General features: G+C 40.4%; 1 protein-coding gene across 5 annotated transcripts in view; it reads left to right on the top strand.

The window, feature by feature from the left end:
* The window catches only part of ttc28 (tetratricopeptide repeat domain 28), a 145,928-nt gene extending 127,263 nt beyond the window's left edge, over nt 1-18,665 (top strand). For 3 of the 5 annotated variants that reach the window (XM_025909040.1, XM_025909041.1, XM_025909044.1), the window contains 15 exons: nt 3,613-3,787; nt 5,404-5,544; nt 6,852-6,996; nt 7,117-7,296; nt 7,460-8,028; nt 8,118-8,365; nt 9,023-9,147; nt 10,281-10,358; nt 10,453-10,612; nt 11,129-11,205; nt 12,637-12,660; nt 12,954-13,083; nt 16,087-16,194; nt 16,353-16,980; nt 17,064-18,665. In XM_025909040.1, the coding sequence (XP_025764825.1) occupies nt 3,613-3,787; nt 5,404-5,544; nt 6,852-6,996; nt 7,117-7,296; nt 7,460-8,028; nt 8,118-8,365; nt 9,023-9,147; nt 10,281-10,358; nt 10,453-10,612; nt 11,129-11,205; nt 12,637-12,660; nt 12,954-13,083; nt 16,087-16,194; nt 16,353-16,980; nt 17,064-18,174 (3,899 nt within the window). In that variant the 3' untranslated portion in view covers nt 18,175-18,665. The remainder of the gene's footprint in view (nt 1-3,612; nt 3,788-5,403; nt 5,545-6,851; nt 6,997-7,116; nt 7,297-7,459; nt 8,029-8,117; nt 8,366-9,022; nt 9,148-10,280; nt 10,359-10,452; nt 10,613-11,128; nt 11,206-12,636; nt 12,661-12,953; nt 13,084-16,086; nt 16,195-16,352; nt 16,981-17,063) is intronic. The other 2 variants (XM_025909043.1, XM_025909042.1) reach the window with 2 other exon arrangements.
* Nucleotides 18,666-19,270: the final 605 nt, after the last annotated feature.

Raw genomic sequence — 19,270 nt, 5'->3', positions numbered from 1 at the left:
TCCAATATATCCACTATTCCTCCTGTACATGTCCAACCATTCCAACCTTCCCTCTCTCCAAACTGCTCAACCTGAGCTGTCTCTCTGATGTACTCATTTGTAATGTTGTCCATCCTGGTCACTACCAGTTAAAATCTTAACATCTTAAATTCTGTCACCTTGACCTCTACCTCGTGTCTTTTTGTAAGTGCTACTGTCTCCAAACCATACATTATAGCAGGCCTCACTACCCTCCTATAAACCTTTTCTTTTTGCCTGACACATCTCCAGCCACTCCATCCTGCCTCCATCCTGTCTTTTTCACTAATATTGTGCACTGTCCGCTACTTTGGATGGTTTAGCCCAGGTATTCAAACTCATTTACCTTCATTATCTCTACTTCCTGTGTGTTCACCTTTCCACCTGTCTAACTCTCATTAACACACACATTCTGTTGTGCTTCTACTGACTTTTAGCCCTCTTCTCTTCCAGTGCAAATCTTGACTTCTCCAGGCTCTCTTCCACCTGTTCTCTCCTCTCACTACAGATCACAATGTTATCCAAACGTCATAATCCATGGAGACTCCTGCCTGACATCATCTGTCAGCCTGTCCATCACCATCGCAAAGGAGAAAGGGCAGAGAGCTGGTCCCTGATGTAATCCCACCCTTACCTTGAACCTCAATTTCTTTATATACAGTGGTGTAAAAAAGTGTAAAAGACTAATTGGCAGTTATTGCAAATGAAGTTGCTGCTGCTAAGGGTGGCCCAAACAGTTATTAAATTAGAGGCAATCACTTTTTTTACACAGGACCATGTAGGTTTGGATTTTCTTTTTCGCCTTAATAATAAACACCTCCATTAACAAACTGTATTTTATGTTTACTTGTGTTATCTTTGTGTAATATTTAAATATGTTTGATGATCTGAAACATTTAAATGTGACAAACATACAAAAGAAATAAGAAATCAGGAAGGGGGCAAACACTTTTTTGCATCACTGTATGTCCTGCACCAGCCTCGCAAACTTCTTTGCCACTTCTTCAGGCATCCTCATAATCTTGTGTCTGGTTAAAAAAAAAATTTCCCCGGCCCTCTCTCTCTTTTAGTCATCTCCTTACCTCCACGAGTATGTGATCTGGACCATCTAACCCTTTGCACTCTTCATCCTCTTCATAGTTACCCTCACTTCCTCCTTACTAATCCTCTGCACTGATTCAAGTTGCCTAAGCTGATGCATGAGGCTACCCTCAGTGATAGATGGTGAGGAGAAATGGGTATATTTGCATACTTGTGACTTGGTGCCTGTATGCTCAGGTTTTCCTTAGGGGATAGGAGGGTTTCCTTCTTTCTTGTTTCTTGCACCTTCCAACAGTTCAGTGTGCCTGGCTTCCTTAGAGTCCCTGTATCTGCTGGGGACTCCACTGTTATACTGGAGTACTTCAGAGCTCACATTGGCAACAATAGTGTGACCTAGAGGGGTATAATTGGAAGAAATGGCCTACTCAATGTAACCCAAGGACTGGTCTGTTCTGAACACCTGGTTTGAGTATAATGGTGTCCATTAGTACACTTAACACAGGACGCTCTAGTATGCAAGTTCATGATTGATTTCGTAATTGTATTATCAGATCTCTGTCCACATGTCTTGGATACTCGGGTAAAGATAATATCAGAGCAGTCAAGGGATCACTACTTGGTACTGAGTTGGATCAGGTCTCACGGGTGATGAGGCTGATGCTGGACAGGCCTGATGTCCCTAGATGTGTAGTGAAGATGCAGTGGGAGTGTCTGGCAGAGGCCCTGGTCTGTGAGATCTTCTACTCCCACCTCCAGCAGAACTTTTAAAGCATACTAAGTGAGGCTGGAGACACTGAGTCAGAGTGGACCATGTTCCATCCCTCCATTACTGAGATTTTGGAGATGAGAAAAGACGTTCAGATATTTCTGTGTTTTTCTTTCTAAAATAGTTGTGTATAAAATGTCCCATATTTTTAAAGAGACTAATAGGTGCATAATTATAAATGTACTGATGCTGGTGTCCACTTCAAATTATGTCAGTAATCATGATTAAGTAATGCTTTAATGAGAAGTATAAAATTCAGGTTTGCAAAATCATTTGGAATTTGTCAGGGTCCTGGGTCTCCTGACCCAGCGTGTTTAGTTCTTCGTGGTTTTTGTATTATTGTACTTGTGAGTTGTTCTGTGGTTTCTAGTTTTGATCCCTTGCCCTTCATGTTTCTGTGTCCCCTCGGTTCTGTGTAAGTCTGTGTCTTTGCATGTTTGAGTTTTTTGTTTTCTGTCACTCTGTATTGTGAATTATGTTCTCATGGTTGGTCTTTTGTTACTCTCTCGAGTCTAGTTTCTTGTGTTCCAAGCTTAGTATTTCCCTCTGTGTATTTTGGTTCTTAGACCTCTGCCTTATGGTTTATGTCTCTGTGTTTCTCAGTTGCTGCCTCCACTGTGCCAAGTTCACGTCTCTGTGTCATATTTCCTGTTTTACTTTGAAGGTCCGTGTCTTATGTGAATGTGTCCTGCTTTGCTTCCTTGTCTCGTCAGTCCTGATTTCTCCCAGCTGTGCCCTCCTTCTGTGTCTCATTCCCCTCGTTACTTCCCAGTGTATTTAAACCCTGTGTTTCTCTGAGTCAGTGTCGCGTCCTCCCTCATGCTGTGTGGATCTCCCTGTGAGTTTAGTGTGTTAGTCCCCAGTTTAATTTAGTTTACTTTGTATGCTCGTTTTTCTGCAACCAGCAAATAAAGCTGTGGTTTTGAGTTCATCCCTCGAGTCTATGAGTCCTGCATTTTGAGTCCTCATCTCCTGCCTGCCACACAGCGTTTCATGACAGAATTGGTCTTAACGCAGCTGTTGTAGAAAGGGATTAATGTTTCCATGGGCCTGAAGAACTTTTCAGTTTAGTCATCAATAACATTTAAGTAATATGACTACAGTAGTCTGTAATGGACTGGAACTATATGCACTTTTCAAGGCTTATTGATTACTTAAAGCACTGCATGCATGCAGCTTTTTATAATTATCACACACACTCTACCACCTGTGCTACACCCATTCCAATGGGATGGGAAGGCATAAGAGCATCTATAAATGTTTAAAAAAAATTAAGCAGGGATTATATCTTTGGTATAAAAGAAAAAACAGAGTTGTACTATGTTGTACTATGAGTTGTCATAACTGCTGTGGCATGGGATGCTGAGATGTAGTGATGTTGTCATGACTTCAGTGGGAATTCATTTAAGTTCTGTGAGACAAAACCAAAAATGGTCTTGACTGAGATGATCATCTTTAAGGTCCTTGTAATGCTAGGGTGACATTTACCACTAATTCTCTTCAAAGGGTGAACACTTTCATTGCAGTCTTTCCTCCAGGGCTACCTACAGGCTGAAATGTCACCTATATCTACATATATCAGATATGACATTTGAGGACATTTATACTGCAAAGAGAATGATCACTCTTTGGCTTCACGGCTTTTTCTCTAAGGGGACCCTTAAGAAAAAAATGACAGAAGCACCATTTAGTGTCTACACTACATGCTGCCACACAGGCACACATGTTGACAAATGGGCACACACATAGTGCTGTAACCTGCTTATGTTTTTCCTAAAATGTTACAGGTATCGTGAAGTTTAATGAGGTGTATCTTGGAGAAGCAGGACTGGAGGTGTCTGAGTTCCAGGATGGTAGTGGGAGCCCACAAAGTGGAGGAGGAGCTGTTGGAGGTTCCTTTTCTCTGGAGCAATACATCCACAATGCTAGAGAGGCTCTGGGAGTGGATAGTCATTATAGCAGGTAGTGCCACCTTTGATAGATGGCAGTGAATGATTGTTACCAGCACCTTTTAACTCAATGAAGTATTTTCTTTATGCCTCATACTGCTGACATGACTTTATAGCTGACAGTGACAACTTTATTCCATTAAACAGGTTAATGGAGCCTAATGCAGATATTTCATGGTCTCATGAGGATATGTTTAAGCCTTTTCACAAGGCTGATGTTCAAAGTTTTGTGACATGTCTTGAATCCCTGTCTGACTACTAGCACACATACAAAGAACAATTACGTGGTTGACCAGTTGTGTTGAGCTTAACAACTATGGTAAATATGTTATTAATCACTATGGGTGTATTTTCAATGTGTATTTCCTCTGTGTATAGTACATTTTAAATATCTGAAGAAAGGATAGGCTTCCAGGCAGAGTCTAGCAGTATCCAAAAGAAAGACTGTCAGCCCAGAAAACACAGGCATAAAAAACGAAATCATGAAAAACCTCTAATCTGGTCAAAATTGTTTCACTGGTGTGCTAAAATGTGGAACTGTTTGTTAAGATGATTGTTATTAAGTCACCCTATGGTAATGTGGTACATTCATGGTCTACAGAAGATAAATCCCAATTATTTTAGAGATATGACTTTTCTGTCTTTTTATACAAAGAAAAAGTCAGACTGACTTTGGAGACGTTGACTTTTTTTGTAGGCTTACCATGTGTTTGACATTTGAGGCTTAGAGTTAATCGGGCAATCCAAGATTTCCATGAAGTTCTGTACAAACTTTTGAGATAGATTGTAGGTGAACCTTCTCTCATTTAAACAGAAGTGAGCAAAGCATGATAGAGAAGAGGCATGCTTTGTGTCTGTCTTCCTTTCCTCCTGCCAGTTTTCTTTATTCTCAATTATACTGCCCACAACTCTCAGGCATTGGTTGGCATAGCTGGATGAGTTTGTAAGTCACTACCATGTGTTGTGTCACCAAATGTTCCCCCATACAAACTACATCTCAACCTTCTGTGAAAACCACTGCAGTGGAGTCACTACAGCCAGCAGATTCGCTACTTCTGGGGTGTGTGTGCGTGTGTGTGCGCGCGTGTGTTGATATTGTGGTGATTCTTGCTGTTTATGTGTGGTTTATTATGAGTCCCACTCATCGAAGCATGACAAGTTTTTGCACATACACAGCACAAAAATGTTTTCCAAACCACTAGTAGCATTTTACTGCCCTTTAGCATGTATCCAGATATCAGAAACTGCTATTACCTTCCTGAGTGTGTAAAATCTACAGCCAGAGGATTCCATAAAAAGTTATTTTAATTCCAAGTTATCGCTCTAGCACATACTGCTCCAGTAATTAATCACTACTTATTTCTTCCTTTTGTACATTTTCCTAAGATTGTCAGTTCATCCTCTGTCTGAAACAAACTACTTTCTTCTCTCCCTTTAAGACCGCCCTCTTTTTAAGCCTGCCTTCTTTTGATTGGCTTCTGCTTGTAAACAGAATGTTTGACCATACTTATGCGTTTGAGTTGACACTGTTAGAGGTATATGCATGCACCTGGCATTTTGGTTGCAATCTTTAGACAATGCTGTATAATAGAACAACTATGTATCACTGTCTCTATTGCCATTTTGCAGAGTCTGCTCCAGTAGTGAGACAGAGAGTGAAGCTGGAGATCTGTTGGAGCAGCAGTTTGAAGAGCTGAACAAAAAACTCATCTCTGCCACAGACCCTACAGGCTATCTCCACATGGTGTCCAGAAACAACCTCTTCAACAGGTTTGATTCAGAGTTCCTGTAAACTGCCAGAGTATCTTGGCTATATGTCCAGAGGGTGCACAGTCTACTTTAGGTTTAGCTCTGACTTTACTTACTTAACTTCACTGCATAGTGAGTTGGTACTAGTTGCATCTCCTCTACTACATTATTAGCAACAAGTTTTTTTTATTTATCTTACATTGAGAGATTTAGCCAAACTTAAAGCTAACTAGTGGCTAACCAAAAAATGCAGAACAAGAAAAAGCCCAAAGTTCTCATTTTTATTCCAAAACAGATGATAGACAGGAAATAGGGAAAATAAAACAGGTAAAGAGCAACCAAGTTCATGAATCATAGCAAAAGGTCATAAACAAGGATCACAAGAAACTGCTAGATCACATGGCTCCAAAGAAAACAGGACAGTCTATCAAGTGTGAACTAACGGACAGGAGGTGTGCATATATACTGGACACAGGCAAGACAAATTTGAATCAAGTCAGTGAAGGTATCCCAGGCGATTACTAAGAAGGGACAACTGACAACGACAGGAAGTGGACCTGACAGAAGTCCAAAATGACCAAGAATAACTCAATAATACAGTATTTAAACAGAAATCCACAAGTATGAAAAGTCCATTTTTCACAACTTTTTTTTCACTACATTTAAACATAACACAAACTAACCAACTTGTTGCTACACAACAAATAATTTAAACATTTAAAACATTTTGAAACATGCAGTGAAAAACAATGAAAAAATATCAACAATAAAAATAATGAAAACAGTAAACATAATTTAAAAATAAAAGTTAAGAAGAAAAAACAAATATAAGCACAACTGTACTGTGGTCAAAGATAGTGGACAACAATGGCGTAGCTGAGAAATGAATCTAATCGGAAACTAAAAAGATCATCATAATACAAAATATGGGCACAAAATATTGCAGTTGTAGTCATAATACAAAGGTCTCCCTAGGATTAGATAAATTTAACTTGTAAGCAGCTGTATGCGTAAGAACTTGAAGGGAAATAAAAACACTGCAAATATGTTTTTAATAGTTACTTGAATTTGCAAAACTTCTGTTCATTGTGAGAAAAAAGGAAATTGGTGTTTCATAAATGTTAAACTGTAACACATTACTCCAAATCCTGATGAGCAAGTTAGCAAGCTAACATTACCGTTCAGTTAATATCACCAGTGCTGAAGTATAGCTTCGTAGAGCTGCATGACTATAACATCACCATGATTATAGGTTCATAGCTGTTTTCAAACAGGATAAGTATGTGTGGGAGTGTATTACATTTCTTGTGTATTTCTGCCGCTAATAGAAGCTGTCAGAGCATGACGAGTCTGTACAGTACCACAGTATCTCCAGTAAAGGACAGCTTATCTTCTCCCGTCTTCAGACCAAGTAACACTGGCAAACCTCCTCTGCGGGCCCTTTATGACTTGCTCATAGCGCCAATGGAAGGGGTATGTATGTGTGTCTCCAAGGAAAGATTTATATTTCGATTCACAATTTGAATTTGTCTTCTTTATGGTTTTTCACACAAATCTGTGTGTTACGATTGCCCTCCACCTCTCTCTATACAGGGCCTGATGCACAGTAGTGGACCCGTGGGTAGACACAGACAACTTGTGTTAGTTCTGGAAGGAGAATTATACCTAATTCCATTTGCCTTGCTCAAAGGCAGCTCCTCTAATGAGTACCTGTATGAAAGGTTCAGTCTAATTTCTGTACCTTCTTTAGCCAGCCTGGGAGCAACAATAAAGGTAAGTCATTTTGGTACCCTTTGATTTCTGATAATAGATGTAAAGTAACAGATATTGTATTTGTTGAATCAAACAATTCCGACATATGTGTTTATTCAATTAATTATTTAAAAAATTTCTTGGTTATTATAATATCTCTGTATGAAATGTGTTCAAACCGCAGCCTCTTGCTCGACGCAGTGGACACTTATTTTGCCCAGATGGAGGCTCAATGGCTGCAGTGGTCGGTGCACCTCATTTGCCACCGAGTGTCATGGACCGTTGGCTATGGGGGCCCTTACCCTCAGCCCAAGAGGAAGCCCTGTGGCTGGGAGAACAGCTGGGATGTCATCCCCTAACGGGAGCCAATGCCACAAAGGATCGTGTTTTAGCAGCTCTGAGTCAGGCAGAGTGTGTTCACTTTGCCACACATATATCTTGGAAGCTTGCAGCTTTGGTCCTTGCCCCTAGTCAAGAGCATGCTGGAGGAGATGGGGAAGGTGGCCAACCAAAGGAGAAATCGCCCCACAGGACGTCAGTGTCAGGCAAAGCAGCAGATCAGGGTGGAAAAGTGAAGGGTTTGTTTTCAAAGACCAGCCCAGAGAGACTCAGAGGAGCAGATGAAAGGAGTGAGGATGGTGAAAGTGTGTGTGAGGTAGAGAGTATCTGTGATAGTCCACCACTTCAAGATTTCCTTCTTACTGCTGCTGATATACTGGACCTTTGCCTGACTGTCAAACTGGTGGTCCTGAGGTATAACTATTCACATATTTGGTCTTTTACACAGGCTTTTCTTAGCTTTTGACTGTCCCATGTAACTCTTTGACCCTTTGCCACTTCAGGTTGTACCCAGAGTCTGGCAGCAAGGTAACAGCAGATGGAGTGGTGGGGTTGACTCGAGCGTTCTTGGCTGCAGGGGTCCAGTGTGTGTGTGTCTCTTTGTGGCCTGTGCCAGTAGCTGCCTCTAAACTGTTCACACACACCTTCTACACAGCTCTTCACAATGGGACCAAAGCCAGTGCAGCTCTGACTGAAGCCATGAAGACACTGCAGAGCAGCAAGCACTTCTCACACCCTTCCAACTGGGCTGGTTAGCAAAAAATCATTAATGTAAAGTACTAAAGGTTGACTCAGTTGATTTGAGCCACAGCACGCAGACACAAGAGGAGTAGCTGCAAAATATAGTGGAGCATTTATCAGCTAAAAACCAATTTCTTTGAGTTCAAATGAGCTAAAAGGAACCAATTAGTTTGTACAACTTAGCAATGTCAATGTCTGAGATATGTTAGATGATACATAATATAATAAACGCTATAAACTTAGAAAAAGAATAATTGTCGTGGTCACTGTACCCAATATGGCAAGTCTGTTGGGGTGTTACTGGTCAGCAGTGATATGTGTCTTCAAGCAAGGTATGAGAAAGTGCAAACCATAAACTAGAAGTGGGCGGATCAATCCAATTATCGATAGCATTGATACCAATACTGGTATTGATTTTGGGTCGATACTAGCACAGCAGGATCAACACTTTGTTTCTATTCTTCAAGTTCATTATGTAGCCCACTGGCGATGAAAATTTTACCTTAAACATGTCATGCCTATTTTATTCATAACTTACAGCACATTTAAACAACAGAAGCTAACCCAAAGTGCTTGGAGACGGCTACATTTACATTCCAGAACTCCAAAAACCACAGTTTCAATATGCATGAGAAACTGAAAGATGTGTTTTGTTGTACTTTTTTAGGTTACATGCTGATTGGCAATGATGTAAAGCTGAACAGTCCCATGTCACTGGTTGGCCAAGCCCTGGTAGAGATCCTTCAGTACCCAGAGAGGGCCAGGGATGCCCTCAGAGTGTTGTTACACTTGGTAAGACTTGTCATCAATACCACTGGAAAATCTTAAATGAGCATGACTTTAATCATTTTAATTAGATATGTGATCTTTATTTTTTGTCAGAGCATCCAAAGATTCACTATTGTAAAGTTCACAAATGTGAATACTGGCTTAACTGCTTTGTTTTTTATAGCAGTCATTTTATGTCATTTAATTAAAGACTGTTGATTGAAAAAAGTTTTTAAAAAGCCATATGAAAACATTATATTGAGTTTAGATAATTCGTACTGAGCTATTATAATGACTTTATGACTTTGCATCAAACAAGTATTGAACAATCAAGAAAGTCATTACATTCAGCGCTAGGTCTGTGTGAACGTGTTAACCTACTTTGACTGCAAATTGCTTTTTGTTCTGCAATACTTCTTATTTCTACCCTTCTTGATTTTGGGACATCACTTTCCCTCCATCTAAGGAAAAAGAATTCAGATGTCTTAGCAAGACAGACTGGGGAAACTATACTTAGCTCTCATGAAGATCAATAAAAATCTAATACAGTGAATCATGACATTAGTTATCATCATCAGACTTCCATCAGAGCATGTTGCTGAACTTTCAGAGGCATTGCGGTTCCAGCATGCTGGTGTTAGTTGATACCTTAGAGCATTATGGTCACGTCTGGCTCTAAATAGCATGGCAGGGGGTAAAATGCTAACATTAAAGCCTTAAAAATGCAGAATGATGTCAGTGAGTGCTGCCATTGTGGCTACGGTCCTCTTTTATGGAATAAAGTGCTGTATGAGTGTGTGAATGAGGCTTGTAGTAGAGCTTAGACTAGAAAAGTGCTGTATAAATGTCACTCCACAATCCGTGCACAGAGATCTGAGCTATCAATGAGGAATGGTAAAGCTATTTTCTGGTGAATTATGGAATTAAAATGCTTCTTAAGGAAGCACCCATGATTGTGTTCAACACAAAGAAAACATCTTGATTGCAAATCAAATGCATGATTATCAATCAAGATGTTTTCTTTTCATTTTCTTTCAGTTTTGTCCTGTCCAGAAAATGTTAAATTATTTATGAATGGCACCTCAAAACACATTCTCCCACATCTGAACGTTCCAGTCTGATTAAATAACACAGTTTGTGCCCGTTTCTGTCCACAGGTTGAGAAATCTCTACAGCGCATTCAGAGTGGCCAGTTTAACCCAATGTACACATCGCAGCAAAGTGTGGAGAATAAGGTCTGTGTGTTGGTCTTTCCTTCTCCTTCTCTTTAAATGCCAACCTTTGTGTATTCTCTGTTCATGTCCACATGTCTCTTTTGCGCTGGGTAAGGTCGGCGGAGTGCCTGGGTGGCAGGCCCTTCTCTCTGCAGTGGGTTTTCGGTTGGACTTCTCTGGTAGTGGTGCTGGACTCCCTGCAGCAGTTTTTTTTCCTACCTCAGATCCTGGGGATCGACTGCAGCAGTGCAGTACCACTCTACAGTCACTGCTTGGTAACACAGTTTTTCCATTATTCAAAACATCTCCTATATCAGTCATACTGATAAAATTATATTTGTTTTAATGTACAGTATCTCACAAAAGTGAGTACAACCCTCACATTTTTGTAAAAAATGTTATGTCTTTTCATGGGACAACACTGAAGATATGACACTTTGATACAATGCAAAGTAATCAGTGTACAGTTTGTACAACAGTGTAAATTTGCTGTCCCCTCTAAATAATTCAACACACAGCCATTATTGCCTTTACATTGTATCAAACTGTCGTATCTTCAATGTTGTCCCATGAAAAGATGTAACAAAATACTTACAAAAATGTGAGGGGTGTACTCACTTTTGCAACATACCCTATATTAGCAAGAGAATAATTCAGATTATATTTTTATTTCAACTTATAGCTCTTTAAAGGCCCAGTTGTAAAACGTTACACTAGGTCATATTAGTTGTTTGTGATCAAGATATGAAAGTGCTATAGAAATTTCTGATTAAGTTTCTGTGCATCCCCAGGTCTTACTCCTCCAGCCTTACAGGCACTCTGTAAGCTGGTCACAGCATCTGAGGCTGGAGAACAGCTCATTCATAAGGTACTATCATGTTGGACAGGTGGTCATGACAGTGGTGGAAGAACTACTCACATCTTTAATGAAGTATAATCCCCCCAAAAAATAAGATCTCCCTCGAACACCTGTTTTTATTCTTGGCCTTTACTAAAGTAACGTTGATAATTGCAAGCTCAAAAAGCTGGGGGATGGTACGTTTGTGTTCCTCAAACTTGGATGCTTTACCAGAGGCCTCGGAGTTTGGGTGTTCTGTTTTAGCTGTACCAGGGGCTGAAGGACAAACTGGCGCAGATACACTCTTCTGAACAGAGACCTCTGATGTTGTGTTTGAATCTGCTGGAGCCAGTCTTCCAGTTTTGGGGTTACAGCTCCTAATGTTTCTATTACCATTGGGACAACTTTGGACTTTACCTTCCACATCTGCTCCAGGTTTTCCTCCTGGCCCTGGTAACTCTCTATTTTCTTGTGGTCCTTCTTCCCAATGTTGCTGTCCACCACTATATCATGTTGGTTGGCCAGTAGCTGCTTGTCTGTCTGGAACTCAAAGTCCGACCATACCCCTATTGTTCTTAACCACCCTTGGTGCTGCCCCCCCCATCAGAAAGTGGGGACTTTTAGTCCCTATGCAGCTCAGATGTCCCTGTACACTATTCAAGGCACTGAGTCATAGGCTTTCTTATGGTCAATCCAGGCAGAGCTCCAGTTGGCTTGCCTGATCTTAGAGTCCTGGTGTAAAAACAGCAATTCTGTCATTGCAGGTAGCTAAGCATCATCTAGTTCACTTCCAATGCTTCTTCTATCAGGGTCAGCTCATTATGTCCACACTGCTCACTCATTCCCACTGAACTGCAGCCTCTCAGTCTCTAGCTTTGATAGTAACTGTGTTCTACTGATGTTGCACCATTGATTGATGCCCTGAGCTATTAGGTGCTTCTTAGTCAGTGAGGCTGTTGTATTTCTATTCATCCATAGTTCCCACATGCATTGCATATATACAGAGAGAGAGAGATTTCCAGTTTTTTGCAGCACTGTAGGGAGGTAAAATATACTGAATATGGTTAGTAATCTAGTTCATTTGCACCACTGCTTTCTGCTAACACACTCAACACTGCATGCATTGTTGTTTCCAAACCCTAGCATGCATCTCGTCAGCACGGTCATTAGATATTCTGCACACTCGTCTTTTAACCACTCCTAACTAAAACAGATTGCCTGTATAGCTAGTTGGTAAAGTGCTTTGCTCTAATTTTTCATTTTGCAGTCATTGGTTTGGTTTCATCACTCTTTGCTTGCTGTAGCCCTCCATAAATACTATATGGGTATCATCAAGAATTGTCTGCATAAGCACATCATCATTTATGCATGGCTGAGAATACAGTAATTCAAACACAACAATTACACAAAAAGAAATCACTAAAGTTCTGTTTCTTCTTCTGTCATACACACCTCACAAAGGCAGTTAAAAGCGTGGCAGGAATGGTAAGTGTTTCATGATGAAACTTCTGGCTTGAGTTCAAAAGTATAACACTCGTCAAAGCAGGCACAAACACATTCAGACACTAAGTTGCTGCACATGTTTTATTTGAATATTCTTTGTGAAGTGGGTGCTTTATCTGTCCTTGTTTATTGAGAATTTTTGATTTACAGTGGAGTATTTTTATTTAATACAATCCTTATATGTTCTCGAATGTGAGGTAATAAATAAGTTCAAAACTGAAAAAGTGTAAACACTCATCCAGTGCTCCAGTCATTATCTTCTTTCCTCTCCATAGCTTCACCAAGTGTTGGTTCAGTTGCAGTCAGGCGACAAAGAGCAAGACTTTCCACTGGCTCCCATTCAAGTGTCAATTAGTGTGCAGCTCTGGAGGCTGCCAGGCTGCCACGAGTTCCTGGCTGCACTGGGTGAGTCATCCTTAAAAGAAACTTAGTTTCACATTTTTTTATACCTCCTTGTCAGTGATCTACTGCATCACCCATGTCAGTTGTAAGTAAAGCAAATGTCAGTTTTTGCTCTGCTCTAAAAACTAGCACAGAGCAAAAAATTATATTATTATATTCAGAACATATTGAAACACATGTATATGCATTGGGCTTCTGATTAGGGTTCTTTTATAGTGTTGCTTCTTGGTTTACATTGTAAATACTTTTGTTTATCCTTTACCATCTGTCTTTGATGCTTATGTGTTATGAAACAGCTTTTGTCAGGCAGGAAAAGGACCCAAAGTGCAGACTCCGGAAACAGACGTGAAGTCAAGAAACAGCTTTAATGCTGAACTCAAAGTAACAAACTTCCAAAATGGCTGGCTGGCTGGCTGGCCGGCTGAACACACAGCATAGTAGACGGTAGATTGCGACACGGACACAGAGAAAACACAGGGCTTAAATACACAGAGGGAGCAATCAGGGAATGGGTAACAGGAGGGAAACACAGCTGGGGCAACTGAGGCCTAACGAGACAAAGGAAGCAAAACCAGACACATTAACATGAGACACAGACTTTCAAAGTAAAACAGGAAACATAACACAGACTGAACTTACAGACAGACTCACAGGCAGGCACTGCAACAGAGGGAACAGAGACGTAGACTGACACAAGGATACAGCAACTATGGAACAGAACAGAAACCAGAAAGCACAACTCTGACAAAGAAACCAAAAGACTAGAAATGATAAATAAAGGCAAAAATCAAAGTACAATAATAATGAACACTCAGAACTCTGGGTCGACGACCCAGGCACCCCAACAATATGTCTACTTATTTTCCTGTTTGTCTTTGTGTGAGCGAGCTTTCATATCACCTACTGAACACCCCTTATCAGACACTTTTGCCTTTTGCTGAATTATGTTTGTGAGAAAGGACTCAAGCTCTACAATTAGCATGTTAAATAATAAAGTTCATTATTGGAATTGGAAAAAGACTGAACATATATGGCTTGCTTGGAAGGGCTGTCAGGAGAAAGCCTTCTCTCTCTAAAAAGAACATGACAGCATGGCTGTTTTATTGCATCTGAACAAACTAAAAAACCTCTGGAACAATGTCCTTTGCACAGACAAGAGCAAAGTGGAGATGTTTAGGATTAAAGAAAAGCACCACATTCAGCAAAAACCGAACACACCATATTAGCACAAACACCTCATACCACCATCTGTCAAATAGTCAAAGTCAAATTTATTATATTATTATATAGCACATTTAAAACAACAAATGTTGACCAAGGTGCTGTACAATTAAGATAATCAAAAGAAATAAAAACATCGGGAGACATGATAAGAGTTAAGAAAAAGAATCATAAAATTAGAAGATCTGAGTAAGAATAAGATAAATAAAAGTAATACAAACTCATTCTGATTTAAAGCCATGGAGTAAAAGTCAGTTTTCAGACGGGTATTAAAAGTGTCCAATGTTGGGGAGGTCCTGATGTAAAGGGGCAGTTTGTTCCAAAATTCCATAAGTGTATGAATGTGCGCGTGAATGAATAATGGCATTGTAAAGCGCTTTGGGTGCCTTAAAAAGCGCTATATAAATCCAATCCATTATTATAATTTAGGAGCAGTCGCAGCAAAGGCCCGATCTCCTCTGTGCTTTAATCTGGACCTCGGGACAGCCAGGAGCAATTGATCCGCAGACCTCAGTGACCTTGCAGGAGTGTACCAATTTAAAAGATCAGAAAGGTATTAGGGTGCTAACCCGTGCAATGCCTTAAAAACAAATAATAAAATCTTAAACTTAATTCTAAAACTAACTGCCAGCCAGTGTAATGATGCTAGTATGGGGGATATGTGTTCTCGCTTGCGTGTGCCAGTTAATAACCGTGCTGCAGCGTTTTAGACCAGTAACGCGTTACTGGTTACTTGTTACTGGTTACTTGTAACGCGTTACTGCCCATCTCTGTTGACAGTAGACAGCAAACTCATACCCAGAGTGTCAAAAAGATCAGCACTTTAAAGGCGTTACATAGTGTTTTCCAAAGCGATTTGAGGAAAATGAACGAACATCTGTGGATTGATTCCAAATGGTTCTCTTGTTTCCTCATTTTTCCGATCTCGTCATTCAGGAACGTGTAACATGTTGACAATTTGTCAACTAGCGTAAAATATTACGCCTCAAGAGTGAGAACGCGTTGTTTATATAGATTTTAGAGCCGTGTATTCTCAAATCCAGATGATATCTTTTTCAGGCAAGCCTCTGAATATTTCAGCAAGACAATGCTAAGACGCATACCGCAATTATAATGAACCCATGCTGTACAACGAACCCATGCTGTTGTACAATATGGCTTTGTTGTAAAAGAGTCCAGGTGATGAACTGGCCTGTTTGCAATCCAGATCTTTGATGACCTGCAAACATTTGGCGTATCAAATGAAAAATACAACAACTGAACAACCAGCTGTTAAGTAGCTAGATTCATACATCAGACAAGACAACATTCCACTCCAAAAATCCAGTAGCTGGTCTCTTCAGTTCCCAGACGTTTACAGACTGTTGTCAAAAGAAGAGAGTGGTAAACATGGACCTGTCTCGACATTTTTTTTTTCTTAGACGTGTTACTACCATCAAATTCATGTCCATGCTAATATATTTCTTTAGATGGCACTGTACATTTTCTCAATTTAAACAATTGATATTTTTTTTCTGTGTTCTGTTGTGAATAAACTATGGGTATATGAGATTTGTAAATCCTTGCATTCAGTTTTTATTCACATTTTCACAGCATCCCAACTTTTTTGGGAATTGGGGGTTATATAGAGTCATCATACTCATTTTGTAATCTAACATTATTAGTAAAGTAACTAACTGCTTTAGCTGTTGTATGACTGCAGTGAAGAACGTAAAGCTTATTATTTGTCACTGACGTGTACTCAGATTTGGCTTTTGGCTGGATTTTGTGCTCTGTCTTTGTCAGGCTTTGATCTTTGTGAAGTTGGTCAGGAGGAAGTGGTGCTGAAGACTGGAAAACAGGCCAGCAGACGCATCATGCATTTTGCCCTTCAGTCTCTTCTAGCGCTGTTTGGTAAAAATAAGTTATGACTTTGGACTTTTTCTTTTACTAAATCCTACAAAATCTTTCCCAGTATTCAACTAATTTTTCAAATCACCCTCTCTCTCTCTCTCTCCCTCTCCCTCTCTCTCTCCCTCTCTCTCTCCCTCTCTCTCTCTCTCTTTAATCAGACTCAACAGAGCTTCCCAAGAGACTTAGCATGGACAGTTCTTCCTCCCTGGAGTCTCTGTCCTCCTCCCAGTCAGCCTCCCAGCCACACTCTTTACCCCTTTCCTTAGGTTGCTACCCACCTCAACCCTCGATTTTGCCCCCCGTGTGCCCTGACAGCCTTTCCTGCGATGCCATCTCAGTGTACAGCCTCAGCTCCCTTGCCTCATCTCTCAGTTTCCTGTCTAGACCTGAGCCTGCAGGAAGTGACATCATCAGCCAGCGCTCACATCAACAGCCAGAGAAGCCTTGTCAAGGCGCAGGCCTCTACACCCATTCAGGTGGTGTATCAAGAGGTCGATTGACCAGTAATGGAGGAGTATTATCAGGAGAAGGAGAGGACGAGGAGTATGAGGGGTACTCCATTATAAGCAGTGAGCCGTTAGGTCGAGGAGGAAGAGAGTGTGACACTCTGCCTCTACCTGCAGGACATAGATTTGGCAGCGTTGGTGCTGGGAGAGCATCTGCCGGGGGCCATGGGTATCCTCTAACAGTTTCCTCAAAGGGAAGCATCAGCACACCTACATCTCCAATAAAAGCTCCAACGCTGCCACTAACAGTTCAGAATAACCCCAAAGTCAAGAAGGAAATGTAAGTTCAATACTTTTTGTTAAGTCAGAAAGAGGTACCTTTTGAACTTTTTTTTAAATGTATCTATGTGTTTCATTTTCTAGCTCAACTCCTCAGCGGAAAGGAAAAGTCAGCAGCTCTGAGTCAGACCAGTCGAGCACTGAGACAGATAGCACAGTGAAATCCCAAGAGGAAAGGACAGGACCTGCAGGACAACTGGATCCCCAGGAGCTGGCCCAGAAGATCCTGGAGGAGACTGAGAGCCACATGCAAGCTGTGGAGAGCCTGCAGAAAGCAAACCTTAGAGGAAAGACACTGAAGGGAGCTGAGGGCAGAGATGAGTCTCTATGCAGACAGAAATCTTTGTCCACTCCAACAACCCCAACTTTGACTCCTACAAATGGAGCCCGAGGGTTTCAGCCCTCTGAGACCAGTGCATTTAGCCGACCGCCAAGTAGGGCAAGTCTAAAGTCTCCTCTCTCACTCTCTAGTCATCTTTCACCGCTCTCTACCTCTGTCTCAATCCCTCCTCCAACTCGGCCTAAACCACCATCCCGCTCCTCATCACTGCAGAAAATCAGTTCAGGCTACAGCAGCCAAGCTCATTCATCCCCTTCTTTATCTCTCTCTGTAAAAGATCAGGGTTCACCTCTCCCTACAGTCTCCCCAGATGTGCACATACAGGCTCAGCTCAAACTGAAATACCCCAGCTCGCCTTACACTGCCCACATCTCACCTTCACGCTCTCCTGCTGACAGTACTCCATCCCCAGCCCTTTCCTATTCCTCCGCAGGATCTGTTTCAGCCTCTTCTAGCCCAGCAGTCACCCCTAAGCTGCACCAATCCAAACAGGATAGCAAAATCCAGGCAATCCACAATTTAAAAACCTACTGGGCCAACGCCAGCCAAAACCCCAACATGCCATGTCCGGGCAGCTTACTCCGAGGTGAGAATAAAAAAATGAGTACAGTTCAGAAAGATGTTTTGGGTTTGCTGAATCTCTCACCTAGACATGAGTCTATCAGGAAAAATGTAGCGGAACCTGTGGACCACAACACTGATGACAGACCAAATGCTCACCCAAAACTGGAGGCTAAACCACCCCCATCTCCATCTGGCCTTCTCACACATTCTAAAGGAGGTGTCAGACTTCCCTCTGGGAACGGCTACAAGTTTCTCTCACCTGGACACTTTTTTCCATCTTCTAAATGTTGAGAGTTTGGATATTTAAAGTCCTGAACGCAGATTTAGGAGATCAATCTTCTGGTTAATATCTAAAGGTGATTTTACGTTACTTTTTTGTGAAGGGATGTAAGTGTTTTTGAATGTGATGACTGTGCCTTCTTCTGGAGAGAAATGGAAGGGCATAATAATTAAGAGAAGTGTTGAATCTCTAGCTTTAATTTTGTTTTTATGACTGACTAGAGGGCATGTGTCTCAATGCCTCCATGTACACTGAAAAGAAATTTTTTTTAACCTGCAGTCTGCTTATTGAATGAACATTTTACATCAGCCTAAATGCTTGCTTTCTTTGTACTGGCCTGGATTCAATCTTGAGTTATTGTGTAATAATTAATGTTTAATGTCATTACTGTCGGTTACTGATGTCATTTATTTTGAGTGTTTTCTAATTATTATTAATATAATCATTACACAATTTATAAATACAATTAAAACAATGAAGAAGTAAAGACAACTTTTTGATATTTTTATGGTAGTTTGGTTTCATGTGTGATTGTCAGCATGGTGCCCGAGTATTTCATTGCAGTTTTGCTCCTTTCTTTGTCTTGCTTTGATCACATACAGTAATGTTCTATAATGAAAAAATTCTTCACACATTCTTTTTACTTATAATAAAAGCAAAATAGTAAATCTTACATTAGGATAAGGGTAAAGGGAAGAATTGTAAATGTAATTCTTAAGGTATTATAAGGATATACTGGATATTTATTAAACTATTTGCAGATACAGATATTAAAAGTGTTTAACAGAGTACAAGCTAACCAGTTGCAATGCCGGTACTTGAATTAGTAATAAAAATAATATTTTCTAAACCACATTATTGCATATTAGACACTTTAAATTAACCAAGACATGTCCTCATCATTGTCTTATGTGCTCTTAGGTATTCCAGTACTTTTCGTTACTAATAGATATTTGCTTTTACTTAGGACTTTTTAATGTAGGGCTTTTGTTTATACTAAAGTATTTTTATAGTCTATTATGAGTACTTTTACTTCAGCAGCTTATCTTAATAGTTTCTTCACCATTGCTCTACTCTTAATACAATACAGTAAATATAGAGCTTTTA

The sequence above is a fragment of the Oreochromis niloticus genome, linkage group LG7 (genome assembly GCF_001858045.2).
Source record: "Oreochromis niloticus isolate F11D_XX linkage group LG7, O_niloticus_UMD_NMBU, whole genome shotgun sequence".
In the NCBI taxonomy this organism is placed as follows: domain Eukaryota; kingdom Metazoa; phylum Chordata; class Actinopteri; order Cichliformes; family Cichlidae; genus Oreochromis; species Oreochromis niloticus.
This window is presented reverse-complemented; position numbering and strand designations above follow the sequence as displayed.